At 35.7% G+C, this 19,845-nt stretch overlaps 2 protein-coding genes across 2 annotated transcripts; one reads left to right on the top strand and one right to left on the bottom strand.

Annotated features, from left to right (window-relative positions):
• The first annotated feature begins 3,841 nt into the window (after nucleotides 1–3,841).
• Nucleotides 3,842–10,152, top strand: fosl1a (FOS like 1, AP-1 transcription factor subunit a). Its single transcript, XM_073820795.1, has 4 exons — nucleotides 3,842–4,210; nucleotides 4,742–5,002; nucleotides 6,494–6,601; nucleotides 6,682–10,152. The coding sequence occupies exons 1-4, from the start codon at nucleotides 4,091–4,093 to the stop codon at nucleotides 7,252–7,254; spliced, it is 1,062 nt and encodes a 353-aa protein (XP_073676896.1). The 5' UTR covers nucleotides 3,842–4,090; the 3' UTR covers nucleotides 7,255–10,152.
• Nucleotides 10,153–13,562: 3,410 nt separating this feature from the next.
• ccdc85b (coiled-coil domain containing 85B) lies at nucleotides 13,563–18,080 on the bottom strand. Its single transcript, XM_073820440.1, has 2 exons — nucleotides 17,513–18,080; nucleotides 13,563–17,402 (listed from the first exon to the last, which is right to left on the bottom strand). The coding sequence occupies exon 2, from the start codon at nucleotides 17,240–17,242 to the stop codon at nucleotides 16,640–16,642; it is 603 nt and encodes a 200-aa protein (XP_073676541.1). The 5' UTR covers nucleotides 17,243–17,402; nucleotides 17,513–18,080; the 3' UTR covers nucleotides 13,563–16,639.
• Between the last annotated feature and the right edge of the window lie 1,765 nt (nucleotides 18,081–19,845).

Here is a 19,845-nt window from a genome sequence, read left to right on the forward strand (position 1 = left end):
CTGATTTATTATTATTATTATTATCAATATTAAAAATATTTTTTAAGGATTTTTAAGGATCTATACACATATATTATACACTCTACACTATATATATATATATATATATATATATATATATACATCTCTGGGGAAAGAAATTATAGAAATGAAAACCTTTTTTTAGCAAGGATGCTTTAAATTGATCAAAAGTAATAATAAAGACATTTATAATATTAAAAAGATTTCTATTTCAGATAAATGCTGTTCTTTTAAACTTTCTATTCATCAAATAAACCTAAAAAAATTCTACTCAGCTGTACAACATAATGATAATACATGTTTTTTGAACAGCAAATCAGAATATTAGAATGATTTCTGAAGGATCATGTGACACTGAGGACTAGAATAATGATGCTAAAAATTCAGCATGGAAAGCACACAAATAAATTACATTTTAAAATATTCAAATAGAAAGCAGTTATTTTAAATAGAGAAAATATTTGATAATTTTCACTGTAATTTGGATCAAATAAATGCAGGCTTGGCACATTTAAATTCCATTACTGTGAGAATGAAAAAAATAAATAAAAACATTCAAAACATGTAATAATTACACTTAAGTGTATGAGAAATTCTATAAGCTTATTATCTGATATACTGTACATTATCTGGAATAGTGCTGGAGTACTAACATTTGCGTGTGATAAATGAAATAATAGCAATATATTTTATTGGGGAGTGTCATTAATTTAATGTCCAGAACCTCAACATACGCAAATTGTTTGCATCAGTACCAAGCCTTGAGTAACAGCACATCCTCTCAGGGTAAGATGCACCTTGCCTGCATGCCTAGGCATGTTGCAGAGAGTTGCAAAAGGGGAGTGTCATCACAGCATTCCATTCTGCTGAGGTCATAATTCACCTAATGAGGCAGTAACAACTCTAGTTACAGCCAGATTTAGCCAGAAGAAATCTGAAATGCAGTACCATTATACATTTAAAAACTAGTTTTTGAGGTAATCAAAAGTAGGACAAAGGGAACAGTGACATCATGCCAAAGGAAGTCAAGTATTCCTCAAACACAGAAAGGGCAAGATATTATTTAGATATGATATCCACTTCAGTCTTGCGGTTTCATTTTTACAAACATTGTTTCCTTTAGCACAAACAGATCATTGTACTGGACATTGTTGTGCTGAACAGTTAAAAATGAGTCATAATGATGCTGAAAAGGAGCAGACCTTAAATAGCAGTGACAAACAACAACGACTGTGTTTGGACGGTAATAAAAATATTACAAATAAATAAAAAATAATATTTAAAAAAAATAAAAACATTTACGTTTAAAAGTTTACGTTGTGTTTTAATGTTTCTAATTTTGTTTCACTGACCCACAAAAGAAACATATTTGATAAAAATCTGCACTGTAATTCAGCAATTAAGTATTATGTCGGAGGAACAAACTAGGGAGTTGACTAGGTCAAAAAATTCCCCTAAATGTAATAAAAATTCCCTGGATTTACTTAAACAAAATCAAAGTTTTAGAATTAAAAACCTAAAATATGACATTCAGTGTTTTTCTCTTTCATGAGTCACTGTTTTGGTGCTATGAAATTAAGACACCCAAGTGTTTTTAGTAATATAGGCCAAACAATTCACTAAAGTTATGGTCACTTTTGGCCTTCTTTTGTTACAAAATGAGTCATAATCATGCTGAAAAGGAGCAGACCTTGAATAGCGGTGACAAACAACAGTGACTGGGTTTGAACAATAATAAACATATTACAAAAAAAAGAAAACATTTTTTTAAATGAATGTTGTTGTGTTTTCATGTTATTCATTTTATTTGACCAACCCACAAAAGAAACATATTTCATCAAAATTAGCTCTGTAATTTAGTGATTATGTATGATGCCAGAGGGACCAGGATAAAAATGCCCTTTGTAATAGTTTTTGGTGTAGTTGTGTTTTTTTTTTTTTTTGAGGGGAAGGAAGTTAAAGAAATTAATACTTTTATTTAACAAGGATGCTTTAAATTGATCAAAAGTGACGATAGAGACATTTATAAGACATTTATTACAAACGTTTTCTATTTCCGATAAATGCTGTTCTTTTGAACTTTCTATTTAAACAAAGAAACCAGAAAAAAAATCTACTCAGCTGTTTTCAACAAAAATGTTATTTGAGCAGCAAATCAGAATATTTAAAAGATTTCTGAAGGATCATGTGACTGGAGTAATGATGCTAATAATTCAGCTTTGAAATCACAGGAATAAATTACATTTTAAAATAAAGATTTTTTTAATGTTATTGTGTTTTCATGTTATTCATTTTATTTGATCAACCCACAAAATAAACATATTTTATAAAACTTGCTCTGTAATTCAGTGATTATGTATGATGCCAGAGGGACCAGAACTTCCAATCAAATGCAATAAAAAAATGACCTTTGTAATAATTTTAGGTGTAGCTGGTGATTGTCGTGTTATAGGTAACAGTCATAATTGTTCAGATTTAAAATTATTCTTATAATTTCAGATATATTGACCCGGGTATACTACTAGTCACATTTTTTATAAGATTTTTTATGTTTTTTAAAGAAGTCTCTTCTGCTCACCAAGCTTGCATTTATTTGATCCAAAGTACAGCAAAAACAGTAAAATTATTTTTAATTATTTAAAATCACGGTTATCTATTTGAATATATTTAAAAATTTAATTTATTCCTGTAATTTTTTAGCATCATTACTCCAGTCTTCAGTGCCACATGATCCTTCAGAAATCATTCTAATATGCTGATTTGCTGTTTAAGAAACATTTATTATTGTTATTATTACCAATATTTAAAACAGTCTAGTACACTTTTTTTGGGATTCATTTTTTCAGCATTTATCTGAAAAAAAAGAAGCTTTTTTTTTTTTTTTTAATTGATCAAAAGTGATGGCCCTCAAATGTCCCTCAAATAATTTCCATAGGGCTAATACTTCCCCTCGTTATTAATAATAGTAATAAAGGTTTTCTGACACTAGTGTGAACACTGTAACTAAACTAAAAAGCACAAGCTTGCTTCAAGCATCTCCTCTGTGATTGTAAAATATTTCCGCTCAAAATACACCAGATTGCAGGTCTACAGTGAACTACCCAACAGTTTGTGGTTTTCAGAAACGAGAAGGAAAGGTCACGATTTAAGATTTCACTGCCTGACACCATTTAGCTGAATCACTTTCCTATATACTGCTGTAGGGATGATTCAGCTAAATGGTGAAAAGCAGTGAAAATTGTCATGGCATTCATTCACTGTATGGTGCTTTAATGTGGTCTCTCCCTGGAACGTGCTGAAACCTCAGTGTACACACGTGTTGAGTTGTGGAAGACCAGCCATTCTTATTTACTCATCGGAATAGTACGTGAAGCGGTTGGTGTGACCAATTAAACGTAGACCACACACTGCCTACAAAGCGTTAACATAAACCGGTGTGGCTCGTTCAGAAAAAAAAAGATCTGTATAGTTTTCCATTTCTAAAGAAATAACTAAATACTAATAACGAAAGCTGGTGTAAAAAACTTAAGTTTTGATTCATAATTGTCATTATTGTGACTGAGAGGCTGAGCGCCTATCCTTGACCAGAAGGAGTTCCCGGAAAAACCCATATATGGTCATATACGTAATCTTCCATGTGACCATACGTCATTGAAAAGACTGGCAGCACCATTTCCCGTAAGAGGGGAGGGGCGAAAAATGCACGGTTCTTGATCACTTATTTATATTCTCGTGAACACTCGGAACCGGCATTCTGACAGAAAAACACAGTTATATTACACACATCACAAAACGTTGTTTTTGCATTTATTCTACCTCTGACAGCAATATGAACGTTTTAAACGCTGACAGACACTTCTAGACTCCCCCAGGAGATTCTTGTTGGATTCTACCGCTTTCCCGCAATAAGGTGGATTTTTAACCTGCTTTTGAATTTCGTGTGAACTGTCAGTGATATAAGTAGGAGGAACCTTGTTGGGAAAGCAGACCCAGAAAAGTAAGCAGTGACACAGAGTTCACAGATTTCGTCAACAGTTTCCTTCGGATTACTGGAGAGTCAGCGGCATACATGTACAACTACGGAAACCTGGGCAGAGGAATCGATCGGACCTTCCCAGATAACAGCTCTGGATCAGGCTCGAACTCTGCGACTCTCGCGACAAGCACCAACACAACTCAACAACAACAGGTAAGCGTTTTTATCTCATTGTCACTCTAATTAGAATTTAAGATTTCAATTCAGTTTCATTAAGTATGAATGATAAATTAGTTACAGTATTATTTTTGCTCATTTTAGAACTTCAGTCATAAACATGTTATGCTTAAAATGCTTAACATGTCATTTATTTATAAATTAATTAGTTGTAATTCCTGTCTGACATGTCTTAACATACCATTATTTATTTATAATCTTAATGTAACACCTAAGCATGTTGTGAATGTCTTCTCTGTGGAGCCCCAGAGTACATTTAGGGGCCCTTGTTTAGGGTTAACAACCAAATAAATATAGCCAAAACAGAGACTGGAACAGACATTAATAAAGTAATTATAATAAAAGACTTAATGATTCAGGTTGGTGTTTATATCTGGGTGTTTCTGCAAATACAACAACAATGGGTTTTTGAGTCATAATGAGCTTAATAAAGTCTCCTCCCTAAATATCTAATGCCACTGCCTTGGTAACTTATGATATATTGTCTGTGAATCTTGTACTTTGTAGCAGAAGTATTCTGTGGCAGGATCCAGTCAGTTTGTGCCCAGTCTCAATGCCATAACTTCAAACCAGGACCTTCAATGGATGCTTCAGCCGTCCATTCTAGGCACCCCAGGACCTTCCAGGGCACTTCGACCAGCTTACCCACTGCCACCTAGAATCCCATCTATGAATCCTCAATTTTCTCAATCGCATCTGACCCGGCCGGGTGTTATTAGAGCAGCTACGGCCGTTGGCCACCCAACAAGAAGTAGAAATGAAGAACATGTAAGTCCATTTTAATAGCTGTCAGTCTGTCTAGGCGATGAGGCCGTCATGAGTCATGACGGGAGACTGTGACAGCATGCTTTGTCACTATGTTCACCTGTCATCCGTTGTCCGTTTTGTGCCGGTGGTCTCAGCCAAAACCAAAACCAGGCATGCGTGTTATTCTAAAAATGAGGCCAACGCAAATCAAAGTGTGCAAGACCCAGAATGTGTAATATCCTGTCGCGAGTCTGTTTGTAAGTACACGTGAACGTGTTTGCTGATACATACAGGGTGTGAATCTCATTTGGGCTTAATTAAGACTTTGAACTATGTATTCAGCTGTTAAGGTGAACTTATATTTTGTTATGATCGTATAATACGCTATTTACAAGATAGCATCTACTCCAGATGAAACCCAGAGATGCTCATGAAATCCTGCCTGACTCATGCATCCAAGTCTACCAGGGTGAGAGTGAAATAATGAGACAGGAAATGGGATATCATGTGATTCACTGGAGTAAAATATTATGACTCATACCTGAGTCACTAGGGTGTTTGCAGGTGATTCATCGATATAAGGTCAGGAAACTGCATATGATGCCCACAAAAGAAAGAGAGCGTGAAATTAATTAACGGAATATAAACACATTCGTAACAGAATAATTACAGAAATGAGATTTGCAACATTGCCTCAAAGTGGTCTTGAATTGGAATTGAAATTAAAAATCTCATCCCCTAGATGGCAGTATTTTCACATCTTTATCAATTACAAAAATTGAGTTGACCAATTGGTTCTAATTACACATAGGGTTTTTCAATTATAATTATTTTATCATTTATAGTTTTTATTAATTATTATTATCAGTTAATTATATATTTTTACTTTTTTAATATTTTATTACAGATGTGTACAATCTAAATTTTCACCATAAAAACATTTTCACATGATCCTTCAGAAATCAGTCTATTATACATTATACCACTCAAAAGCTTGGAATCAGTATAATTTTAGAAATTATAGCAATTAATACTTTTATTTAGCAAGGATGTTTGATCAAAAGTGATGACAAAGACATGTATAATGTTACAAAAGATTTCTATTTCAGATAAATGCTGTTCTTCTGACCTTTCTGTTCATCAAAGAAACAAAACAAAAAACGTCTCAACTGTTTTCATCAATAATAATGCATGTTTTTGAGCAGCAAATCAGAATATTCAAATGATTTCTGAAGGATCATGTGACACTGAAGACTGGAGTAATGATGCCAAAAAAAGTCAGCTTTGGAATCACAGGAATAAATAACATTTTGAAATATATTCAAATAGAAAATGGTTATTTTACGTAGTAAATTTGACTGTTTTTGCTGTACTTTGGATCAAATAAATGCAGGCTTGGTGAGCAGAAGAGACTTCTTTAAAAAAAAAACATTTAAAATCTTACTGCTCAAAAACTTTTGACTGGTAGTGTACATTATATTATATTACATTTGCTTTACTTTCCCATTCCAGCTATCACCTGAGGAACTTGAGCGGCGTAGAGTTAGAAGGGAACGCAACAAAATGGCTGCAGCTAAGTGCAGGAATCGACGACGCGAACTGACTGACACACTACAATGCGTAAGTTAATTTTGCTTCATTTTACATGTTTTCTTTGAATCAAAATGTCAAAACGTTAAACATTTGAACTCTTTCCACAGGAAACTGACCAACTAGAGGATGAAAAATCACGTCTGCAGAAGGAGATCGCAGAGCTCCAGAAGGAAAAAGAGAAGCTTGAGTTGGTCCTTGAAGCCCACAGACCCATCTGCAAAGTCCAGGACTCGGACTCAGACTCTGACTCCAACAGTGACATCCCGACACTGAGCGGAATCAAGATTGAGCCTGTGGACCCCGATCTTCCTGGACCTTCCAGAGAATCAAAGAGCTACGCCAAGCCTTGTAAACCCAAGCCTAAAATCACCATCCCACCTTCAGGTCCAGCCTCCACCGTTACCAGCATACCTCTGGATTCAGAGTCTCTTCATACTCCCATCCTCATCTCGACTCCATCTCTGACCCCTTTTACTGCCAGCCTGGTCTTCAGCTATCCTGGTTCTTCAATGGATACCAGCTCTGCGACTTCATCCCAAGCTCTCAATCTCACCGCCTCTCATGGTACCAGCCAGCCTTCGCACAACCCTCAGCCGTGTGGCGTCGCTCATCGCCGCAGCAGCAGCAGCGGAGACCAGTCAGATCACTCTCTCAATTCACCAACCATCCTCACACTTTAAGTTTTTCATCTGCTGTGAGGGGAAAAAGTGTTTATGACTTCCAAAAGTGTCCTTACTACTACATACAAGCATATATGCTTTTACCTGTGTATTCTGTTTACCTTAATTCGTGGCAATTACGAAAGCATTATAAGAACACAGAAGCACAAGTTAAAGGGGTGGTTGACTTCCAGAACAAAGATTTACATTTGATGTTCATGTCTTTCTTTCTTCAGTTGTAAAGAAATGATGTTCTTTGAGGAACACATTTCAGGATTTCTCTTCATATAATGGACTTGTATGGTCCCCCAGAGTTTGAACTTCCAAAATGCAGTATAAATATAGCTTCAAAGGCTCTAAACAATTTTAACCAAAGAAGGAGGGCCTTATCTAGCGAAACGATCGGTTATTTTCTAAAAACATTTACAATTTATATACTTTAACCTCAAACGCTCGTCTTGCCATGTACACTGTGTATTTTCCGGGTTCATGTAGTTAGGGTATTTTGAAAAACTCCCATCTTATTTTCTCCTCCAACTTCAAAATCACCCTACATCGTTGCAGAAGTACCAACTTAGTGTTTACAAAGTAAACATTCAAAGAAGGTCAAACGCCCTTTACAAAAAAAAGGTAAACAGCAATGTAGGACGATTTTGAAGTGGAGGAGAAAATGAGATGGGAGTTTTCGACATAGCCTAACCGCCATGAACCGGAATACACAGAGTTCACGCAGAGCTAGACAAGACGAGTATTCGTTTAGATAATACGATAGATAAGACCCTTTTTTCCTTGGCTGGGATCGTTTAGAGCCCTTTGAAGCTGCATTTAAACTCGGGGGCACCATAGAAGTCCATTATATGGAGAGAAATCCTGAAATGACAAGGGGGGGGATGAGTACGTTATCTGTAAATTTTTGTTCTGAAAGTGAACTACTCCATTAAAGGTGATGTGTAAAACGTCAGCATATAGTAAGGAGGAGGTACTATCTGTTTGTACAACTAAATGACACACTTCACCTTTAAGCATGTGTAGTGCAAAATGAAAGGTCTGATCATCCTTCAAATGAAGTAGACTGAATTTTTTTTACAGCACATATGTATATAACACTGAAAAAGAAAACTGACTGACTTTTAAGCCATAACGTTTGACTGTAGTGGCATTAATAATAGTATTATTGATTTATAGTAATTTACTTCAACTACATATTTAGTGTATGGGTGACGGTACTGTAGCAGTTACAAATCTGGCCTGCTAGGAAAAGGTTTAGCGGTTGCTTTGGGGGGTTTGAGAGTTAGAGCACAATGTAGATCTATCACCATTATGCCTTTCAGGAAGGGATGTCAGTTACTTCAGGAAAGCAATTTTCAGAGTGTCTATTATGTTATTTATTATTACGTTACCAGTTTTAGAAATGTTAAGGTTTTAATTGAAATGTGGTTATACTGTCTTGCTATGCACAACAAGGTCTTGTTATTTTATGTCTTTAATTGTGGTTTTAAGAAATACAGCGTTAAAATAACAGTGTATGCTGAATAAGCTAGTTTTAAAGAAACTGAAGGGATACAGCCTACCTGGTTCTTTACATGCAATCTCTGCAACACCACAACTCAACACTGAGAAAGTGGACGTCAATGACAGGTTACTGTTACACTGGTTACAAAAGTTATTTTTTCACACTTCATCTGTTACCCTACAGGATGTTTTTCTCTACAAGTGCAAAGTGTGTGATTCAGAGGCCAGTAGAAGTATACACTTACAATTATGCTGTACTGAGTACACTATATGTTAGACTCTACTATTGCTTGACTGCATATAGATTTGTATTTATTTTTGAAGACAAGATATTTTTTACTGATTTGATGTTGGCTCCTTTAATAAGGAGAAATGTTGCATGCTATTTAACATCTAATAAATAATTACTGAAAATATGTGCTGCTATTGGGAATACAAAACAATTAATAACCAGTGTTGGGAACAGTTACTTTTAAAAGTAATGCATTGCAATATTGCGTTACTCCCCCAAAAAGTAACTAATTAGGTTGCTTAGTTACATTTTAAGGAAAGTAATGCATTACATTACTGTTGCATTATCTTTTTAATCTGAACAGGTCTTGCTAGTTTTTTTTTATTTTTTATAAAATGTTCCATTTTTGGCAAATGTAAAAGCACTTTTTACACCAAAAGCCTCAGGCTGAAAGAAAAGTAAATTCAAGTCTGTATAGTAGAACGCAGAAGAAGAACGTAATTTTTGCTTATTAGTGTTGTAGTGCATTTCACTGTTTGCATTCATTTTGAGGAATACTGAATTAGATTTTTTGCGAGTGAGATAAATTAATGCATGTTTACATTTATTCTAAAACTAAAGTAACTTTTTACTCCAGATTTCTCTCAACATGGGACAGGAGAGCTTTCAATCAATGAATAGGAGAAAAAAGTAACAGATGTTTTCTTGTAAATTAAAACGTAATGCATTACTTAGTTACTTAAATAAAGGCATCTGATTACACAACTGGAGTAATTTATAATGTGTTAGCTCCAACTCTGATTATTATCCTGAGCTGTTTTGACATACTAGAGTGCCTTAAAATGGAAAATATGAAAAACACCAGTTAAAGTTGATATATTGCCCCCTTAAGAGACTGTAATTTGATTGTAAGGGGGCACATAATATGTTAAAGAAGTAAAAAATTACATAATGGAAAGCAAGTCTCTTGCAGCACACGGGTACAAGGACGGAGGAAATGAAAGGTTGAGTGCACAGTTTCCTCCTAGGATGTCCTGATGACAAAACCGTTCAATGAGTCACAAACACATTTGTCTCTGAACTGAAACCAGTTGTTAAACACATTCCTCTAACAGTGTTGATCTTTAATTGTATGTAAAATTAAAACAAATAAAGTTCTGCTCAGGATAAACCTTTTTGTTGTCTGTCTGTGAAATTTTGTATGAAAAGATCCCTATCGCTTCCTAACCTGTGGTTGCGAAAGCCTGGAAAACAATTAGCGACAGTTTCAGGGAACGAAAGTTAAAAGAGGCCAAGACATCTTGAATATACAGAGAGCAAATTAAATAAACATGGCGACCCTATTTCCTCCACACTGTGCCCTCTGTTATCGCTCTGATTTCGAGTGAGTCACTCTTAGAGGGGACATGAGAACATATGATTGAGATAATGAAGAGGGAGTTTGTGCCGAATGAACCGGCGAGCACATGTTTTGCTGAAAGGACCTCTGTATGCCAGCCAGAGTGAAAGTATTACTGTTCTGGCTGTGTAAACAGCATGCCAAAAATAAACCAGTGAAACATCAATAAATTAGTGCCTGAGCTGCAGCATGACTAAGACCTCATTAAGACATGACTGGGAAAGTTTCTACCAAGTTATTCAGAAGTGCTTTGTGAGCTATAATATATTCTTTAGCCCTCTAAAGCCTGACATATGAAATGATTGTCAGTGTGATTGAAAAATCTGTTTTTTTAATGATATGTTTGAAGAATTTTTTGCTAAGGTTCCCAGTTATGATAATGTTTTTTTCTGAACGTTCTCTGAATATCTTTGAAAGAATCTTGGCAGAAAGTTAGCAGAGTTCTGAGAACATTCCCTGTTAGCTGGAACACCGACTGTCGTAATTTATACATCAGGGTTTTATGCCATATCTGACCCTGGACCACAAAACCAGTCATAAGGGTACATTTTTTGAAATTCTCATGAAAGCTGAATAAATAACTTTCCATTGATGCATGGTTTGTTAGCATAGTACAATATTTGGTTGAAAAGCTTGAATGTGAGGTTGCAAAAAAATCTAAATATTGAGAAAACCTATAAAGTTTCCAAATGGAGTTCTTATGCATATACTCATCAACAATTAAGATTATATATATTTACGAGAAGAATTTACGAAATATCTTTGTGGAACATGATCTTTACTTAATATCCTAATGATTTTTGGCATTAAAGAAAAATTGATAATTTGACCCACGCAATATATTTTTGGCTATTGCTACAAATATACCCATGCTACTTAAAAGAGTAGTTCACTTTCAGAACAAAAATGTACAGATAATGTTCTCACCCCCTTGTCATCTAAGAAGTTCATGTCTTTCTTTTTTCAGTCGTAAGGAAATTATGTTTTTTGAGTGAAACATTTCAGGATTTCTCTCCATATAATGGACTTCTATGGTGCCCCTGAGTTTGAACTTCCAAAATGCAGCTTCAAAGGGCTCTAAACGATCACAGGCGAGGAAAAAAAGGGTCTTATCTAGCAAAACGATGGGTTATTTTCTAAAAAAAATAAATAAAATAAAAAATTACAATTTATATACTTTTTAACCTTATATGCTCGTCTTGTCTAGCTCGGCAAGACGAGCGTTTGAGATTAAAAAGTATATAAGTTGTAAATGTTTTTAGAACATAACCGATCGTTTCGCTAGAAAAGACCCTTCTTTCCTCGGCTGGGATCGTTTAGAGTCTTTTGAAGCTGCATTTAAACTGCATCTTGGAAGTTCAAAATCGTGGGCACCATAGAACTCCATTATATGGAGAGAAATCCTGAAATGTTTTCCTCAAAAAACACCACTTCTTTACGACTGAAGAAAGAAAGACATGAACATCTTGGATGACAAGGGGTGAGTTCATCATCTGTAAATTCTTGTTCTGAAAGTGAACTACTCCTTTAAGACTGGTTTTGTGATCCAGGATCACATATAATATGGCATAAGAGAATATGGAGTATCCATGGAATTTTATTTAGAGGTCCAAACCAAACCAAAAATATGCAATTTATTGCAGTTGTTGATATTTATATGGCTAAAAATTATGATGAAATTCTGATAGCTTGTAATGTAAATTAATGAGATCTTTACAAACTACTTATATAAAATATATATAAATATATGTTTTCACTCTATATCTCTCAATAACATCTTAGTAAGATTTAAATGCTTCGTTTTATGATCAAAACTCTGCGCTCCAAAATAAATGCGTCATTATTTTTTTTAACCCAAATGCTAGGTTCAGATTGTTGGGTCGTTTTATTGAGTTATTTTTTAATATTTTTCACCCAGGTGCTGTGTAGTTTTTCTGTAACTTAGCTGCTGGGTCATTTTCACTGCCAATACAAATGATAAACCCCCTCACACACCTACAGCACTGGGTCAGTGTAACCAAATGTTAGGTAGTCTGTGCCAAATGGGTTAAAAGTATCATCATTTTGTGTTCTATTGATCTAGTGCAATCTTATTGCAACCGTGTTTGAACATAAAATGTCTGACAGACAAGATGGCTTGTCACGATTTGGTCAGTTTGGCAATACTCTAATGTAAACAACAGCATTGATTGCATGGTTAATGTACTACTGAATACGTTGTTCTGCTAATTTATGCTGTAAACCATGGAAAAAACATGTGGAAGCTGCTAAATCATATAGAGATGGTCCTAGTACGCTGGAAAGGGTGCATTATTTTGACAAATTAAAGTTAATAGAGGGTAAAGATATGTTTGAGCAGTATTAATTAATAAAATAGCCTATTTAATCTACCTGACCAGAAATGATAAGAACAAACACAAATGTTGTCTAGATTCTTGTCAATTTTTTGCACTCTTCTCTTTGATTTGCTATAACTTTTGGTAGTCTGTAGTACTCCAAATGTATTTCTCAGTCAGACTGATTAGCACAGCCCAAAACACAACAATAATTGACCATTTTCAGCAGTGATAATTAACAAAATATGCACGCTTCATTTAGTTAAGTGGCACTGTTTACATACAGTGCCGCAATATGGCCGATTGATGACGTGTCGTGAAAACACTCTATACACTCTTCAAAAGGTTCTTCACAGTGATGCCATAGAAGAACAATTTTTAGTTCCACAAAGAGCCATTCAGTCAAAGGTTCTTTAAAGAACCATCTCTTTTTGACTTTTTTATAATCTGAAAAACCTTTCGCCACAAAGAACCTTTTGTGAAACAGAAAGGTTCTTCAGATGTTAAAGGTTCTTTATAGAACCATTTAAACAAAAAAGGTTCTTCTATGGCATCATGAAGCACCTTTATTTTTAAGAGTGTAGGTTACTCTATGCCACTGTCAAAAAACAACCCAGCAAATAGGTCTGCGTATAAAACCCAACAAGCTGGGTTCAATTATCCAGCATGTGTTCTTTCCAAAATTTTCCCAGCGCTGGGCTGCCAAAAAACCTGCAAATTGTTGCTCTTTTAGTGTGTAGTTTTCATTGTGCAACAATACATTGATAATTAAAAGATGTACGAATAAATGTTCCTCAAGGTCTTTTACATGCAGAGTGAAAGTATGAGAAAAAAAGACCAGAACAGATCATAGTGTGTCAGTCAAGTGTATTTAAAGCTATCTCGCTCACAATGAGCATAGCCTTACACAAAGCAAATGCAAACCAATCAGAGAGCTGGGTCTTGTAGCTATCAAACTGCAGTCATTGAAATAATACTGATCATATATTTGGATTAAAACCATGTACAACAGAACAATCCCTATGTAGGAGGGTCTTGTAGTATGCAGCAAATACAACAGAAATGACTATAATAATAACAATATCTAGAACAATAATTTTAAAACTACATGTCAATGTTTTTCCCTCCAAACATCAGTGTCAATTCAGTGTGTATTAATTAATAAAGTCTCGTCAAAGCAACAACTGAACACAAAAAGCTTTGTACAGAACAGCTGTGTAGTTAAAGTGGGGTTAATGCAAAAGAAAGTTCATTTTGGATTCAGTGCGGAGCACAGCAACATCGTTTAGTGGATCACACGTCACTACATCTAGTGAATTATACCGTCCAGTTCAAAATAAACGAGAAAAAACTATCTCATACTGTAGAAAAGTGGTCTAGTAACATGTGCATTTCCAGTGAATCATTCTTGGGCCTCCGTGATATAGCCATATTACGTCACGTAAAAATCGGATCTGCTTACAATCCTTGCCATTTCCTCTCCATTGCTGATAAAAGATTCAGTGCTTTTAGTAAATGATCTTAAACAGATCACTACATAGTATATGGCTCTACTCAGTAAAAATTAGAATCTCTAAAGATTCAAGATTCATTGCAGCCCTGTCATAGTGCATTGTAGGAGAAACATCAGCCCATGAACAGATCAGTGCACAGTAAAACCTGGTACAAGTTAGCAGTATGGTTAGTTTCTCCCAATGTTGTTTAAAATGTCAACCCCAAAAACTAAATTTTTGCCCCATATCTACAAACCCCTTTAAGAGATGAGAGGAAACATTCCAGCAACACTTGGAAAATCATACATTCAAATAATGCTACTAATACAATAAATAGGCCTGCTGGAAAAGCGGAAGCTTTCGGAACATGGTGGACGGTTTCTAGAAAGTTCAAGCTGGTAGGCCATCTTAGACCAGCTGGTCATATAATCTTGGTCAAAATAAATTTGAAACCAGGTTGAAAGTAGTCACCATGTTCCAAAAACAAAGCTACCAGCTTAAAACAAAAGTAAATCAAAAAACAATTCATTCTCGTTCATTGAAAATCTGTATGACTTTCTCCTGCAGCGAACACAAAGTATTCTGAAAAAATGCATGTTTTTAATTCATATTTTTGCCAGTTAAACACCTTTGACCTTAAATATTCAACAAAGTATCCACTTAGGTAATATTTTAATAACTTAAAAGCAAAATAGTTTAATATTAAAGCTAATTTTGGGGCTGTCACGATTCATCGATTCAATACGAGTACTTGATTTAAAAAAAAATTCTTGATTGCATTTTACCCGTGTCAAGTAACCGGCAAAATACCGGAAGTGCCGCATTCCACAGACGAGAATCCATGAAATGCATTATTAGATTGTTTTTCAAGGCTGCATGATATATTAAACCCCTTTAAAAGCATAATGAAGCATAATGCTATTGCGAATTCATAAACCGCATGATACAAATAAATATATGTGATGCATGTTTAATATTCACGCTTAATTATTTGCACTGCGTGTAGGTTAAGTACGTGTGTCTCTGTTCACAGTAAATGCTGCTCCACACAAACTGTTATCATTTAACGTTACATGTGTGAAGCGTCTCAAACTCCATCTCTGCATGTTGTTGTGAGTTTGGGTTTATTATAACATTCATCTGGGAATGCAATGTGCACCATTTAATCAGATTTGTAAGGTAAATCATTTATAAACCTTTGCAAACACAGAAGAACACATCAATATCTTTCTCAATATGCTAACTATATAGCGCGATTGGAAAATAGAAGCTCAAACCCTCGCTCTAAGTTTACACATTTTAATATCTACATATTCAAGGTATTCATAGTGGCTGTAGCATTTCTGTAGTAAAGAAATGGCCAAATATTAAAGATTAAGTGGACATTTGAATTAAATGTTGTTTGGTCAAAATTAAACAAGGATTTGATTGTGCTGTAAAGTGTTACATTCATTTGTTACAATGCGTAACGTATGTTAACTCTACTGTTCATAATGCATTATGTATTCTAACAGTTTTGTTCGATAAAACTATGATTACTTGCTTTTTTGGTAATTTGAACTAATCATTACCTCATTGGGATCATATAGGTATTTGAAGTCATTTTAAGGGCTTTTGTTTGCTTAGGTCTATTTTTATTCCAACAAAAAATGTATTATAATTATCCGATTAGCCAGGAAAGTTTCAGGATAATCGAAAGACTATTTGATTACCAAAATAATAATTAGTGACAGCCCTATCTAATTTACATCAAGTTCTCTGATACTGGTTAATGGTCAGCATGGCATGCAAGTAATAAAATACTTCATCTTTGTCAGTAAGTGTTATTAATTTTTTGTTTTACATTTGTTTTAAAATTATTTATTTACTTTAATACAACACTTTTTTTTTAATTCAATTAATTATTAGCTTTTTATCCGTCAATTATCAGCTCACAAAATCTGTCCACACAATAAAAGTTAATGTGGTCCAAAACAGTTCTTCAGAATAAACATAATTCAAAATATCTTCTTCTATGTTCCACAGAAGAAAGTCATACAGGTCTGGAATGACATCAGAGGGAGAAAATAATAACAAAATTGTCATTTCTTCGTGAGCTATCGCTTTAAGCTGGATTTCCCAGACTGGTTTTGAAAGGAAAGGCTGTCACTTTAAAGCTTAAAAATAATTCTGTTTTGCCTGGCACCCATATTTTCACTCAAGTGTTCAAGGTCTGCCGACTATAAAATGTTAATCAATGAAATATAGAGAAACTGTATTTATGGCATCAAAAGGCCATGAGTAAACTAGCCTAATTTCGAAGTCCTGGTCTATTTCCACCGAAATAGCTGAGATGTCATCGTCAGAAAATGTAAACTATACTTTAGTAGACATAAAAAGTCTGTCTCAGCATCGAGAGAGAAGGTGTAAAGTAATATGGCTCTGCTCCTCTCCTTCAGTCATCTGGCGAACACACCAAGTGCAGCTGGTCCGGACTGCCAACACTCCCGGTGCTGGAGCTCCCGTCACCCACGTCCCGGGCCACCATGCACGGTATGTTGAGATCCGTGGAGCCGCCCGGGCTGGAATCGCTCCTGCTCACGCACTCTTCCTCAAGCACCAAACAAAGTTCCTTCAGATCCAGATTCTCCTTCACCAGGCCGTCCTGCATCCGCTCCAGGTCGGCCAGCTTCTTGAGGTATCCGCCGAGGTCCTCGCGCATCACTTTAGCAGCGTGATGGCCGAATAGTTGCCACTCACGGGCCAGCTTCTTCACCTTCAGACGGTCGTCGTCCAGAAAGCAGCATAAATCCCGAAGCTCCTGGTTCTCCTCCTGCAGCCTCTGGTTGATGACTTTGAGTTCCCTGATTTCAAGCAGATGTCCCTGCAGTTGTTTATTGACCTCCTTGATTAATCGGCCGCGCTGTATGAGAGCGGACATCTTTTCCGATTCTTCTCTGCGGAGTCGACTCACCAGCTCTTCCTTGGAACAAGCCAGCAAGTCTTCATCGGACATCTTTGACAGCTCCCGGTTCAGTATTTCACTGTCGCTCCCCATATTGTACACAAATTCACCCTCAATTGTTATTACAGCGGTTAAACCATCAAATAACTCTTACGAGGCACATGAGATGTCTGTCACTGTAAATGGATCGCCACATTCCTCATCCGGGCACGAAGAAAATGCTCCATTTCCTCTTCGCTCCGCTATTTATAACCTATAATAAGGGCAAAACACAATTCCTATATGCAAACGGGCTTTTTTTGTTATGTTTAACGATTGAAACAACAAACACATTCCCGACTGTGACACACCAAACAGGCCTACCTCTCTCCTCTGTGCTTTAAATCGTAATTGGCAGAATTAATTTCTCAGTATTCGGCTTCTGCGAAGCACTGAAGCACAATTGCCAACACAGTTGTTTGTTCCTGCTCCTCGGGATGGGATGAGAGGTCAACACGGAGGTTTAAAATAATCCCTGTGGAGCATCTCTTCTCTTCTCTTCTGCATTATCAGGGATCACAATGTCCGTCCGCATCCGTCTCTTTCCGCCCTAAAGCTTTTCCAGTGCACTCCAGTGAACAGCTATTTGCCGTCTAAATAGGCAAAACATCCAATCGCGTTCGTGTAAAACGCGTTGTAAATATGAAAAATAAATATTGAATAAGAGTCGCAATGTAGGACAGGCTGGTTATACTAGTGCTGCACGCGATTGGTAGCTTTTACAAAGGAGCAATGTCGGATAATCCGAATCAACGACGCTGAAATGTATGGTGGATGCCTGCGGGTTCACTTCGTGGTGATTCCTGAGGAATTCGTTGAGATGTTCCTTGAGATTACAGTGTTTCCTTTGGCGATGGTGGTGGTTGGGGAGGCAGTGATGTCTTCCCCCATCTCCTGCTCTCCTCCCCCTCCCTTCTTCACCCCCTCCCCTCTTCCCTTACCGTAAAATATCTGTACTGTATCCTGGATAGTGAGTAAGTTCCCCTCTCACAGCTGTTTCTAATGTCTAAAGCTCCACCATCTTCCTATAACACACTGAAAGGTTATTAACACAAAATACTTCTCTAGTTAAGGTTGTGATGAGGTTTTCCCACTGCTGGGATGGGACTGCACGCACACGGGACACACACACAGAACTAACGGAAAAGGTGACAAAAGCTTTTTCTCTGCTTTAAGCCCATGGTATTTAGCCACATCCTTCCGCTCTGCTCTCCAGCACAATTGCTAGCACGAGGACATAACAATGTGGGGTGTTAACCAGGACCAGGGGTGAGAGGGGGGTTGCTGGAGGGAGAATGGAAACAGGCCACAGTTTCTGATAAATGAGAGGGAGGGGTGAACAACGGCATGCAAGACAATAGGGGAGAGAGGTGCAGAATAATAAGGCAGTGGTGAAATGTACTTGTGCCCCTTTGGTGGATTCATTGAGAGTTGATTGCAATTTGAATTGGAAAAGAGTTATGTTGGTTAAGCTGCTGCAGAGGATTTAACATTTGACATGACTGTAATCAAATATCCTAATAATCTGGTAATGGCATGGTCATGTGCTTAAATATTAATAAAACAAATTAAGAATGTCCGTCAGAATTTAATAAATGTGAAAATAGTTAGCTGATAGTGTCATGATTCTTTAAAAATCTTCTATGCTTTTACTATTTCTTAATCTCTCTTTGTTCTATTGTTTACTACTCTAGATGATGTTTTAAACTTTGTATTGTTAACATTTCTTATGTTATTGCCTCCTTAAGATGAATTACTTGTATTCTTCATTTGTAATCAATAGGATAAAAGTGTCTGCTAAATAAATACATTTTTCCAAGACTTGGAGTCAAGACTTTGAGAGGAAAGGACCTCTCAAACAAACAAATCATCAAAAGCATAGTATCTAAAATAATAATAATAATATGCTTGTGTCAGGTACGTCCACTTAGGATTTTTAGAAAATACACTACCAGTCAAAAGTTTTTGAACAGTAAGATTTTTTTATGTTTTTTATATAAGTCTCTTCTGCTCACCAAGCCTGTATTTATTTGACCCAAAGTACCGCAAAAACAGTAACATTTTGAAACATTTTTACCATTTAAAATAACTGCTTTCTATTTGAATACATTTTAAAATGTAATTTATTCCTGTGATCAAAGCTACATTTTCAGCATCATTACTCCAGTTTCAGTGTCATATGGTCCATCAGAAATCATTCTAATATGCTGATTTGATGTTCAAGAAACATTTATTATTATTATCATCATCATCAATATTTAAAACAGTTGAGTACATTTTTTCAGGATTCTTTGATGAATAGAAAGCTCCAAAGATCAGCATTTAAAGACTGGAGTCAGTTTAATTTTTTGGAGGAAAGAAATAATAGAAATTAATACTTTTATTTAACAAGAATGCTTTAAATTGATGAAAAGTGATGATTAAGACATTTATACTGTTACAAAAAAATTCTATTTCAGATAAATGCTGTTCTTCTGAAGTTTCTATTCATCAAAGAAACCTGTAAAAAAACTACTCAGCTATTTTCAACATAATAACAATAAACGTTTTTGGAGCAGCAAATCAGAATATTAGAATGATTTCTAAAAGATCATGTGACTGGAGTAATGATGCTAAAATTTCAGATTTGAAATCACATGAATAAATTACATTTTAAA

Source organism: Garra rufa, chromosome 16 (assembly GCF_049309525.1).
Source record: "Garra rufa chromosome 16, GarRuf1.0, whole genome shotgun sequence".
Lineage (NCBI taxonomy): Eukaryota > Metazoa > Chordata > Actinopteri > Cypriniformes > Cyprinidae > Garra > Garra rufa.

Bases quoted from the DNA above. Each gene is read 5' to 3' on its own strand.
- fosl1a (XM_073820795.1), top strand. From the start codon at position 4,091: ATGTACAACTACGGAAACCTGGGCAGAGGAATCGATCGGACCTTCCCA. The intron at 4,211-4,741 runs GTAAGCGTTTTT...TGTACTTTGTAG, and splicing joins ACACAACTCAACAACAACAG to CAGAAGTATTCTGTGGCAGG. The intron at 5,003-6,493 runs GTAAGTCCATTT...TTCCCATTCCAG, and splicing joins GAAGTAGAAATGAAGAACAT to CTATCACCTGAGGAACTTGA.
- ccdc85b (XM_073820440.1), bottom strand. From the start codon at position 17,242: ATGGGGAGCGACAGTGAAATACTGAACCGGGAGCTGTCAAAGATGTCC.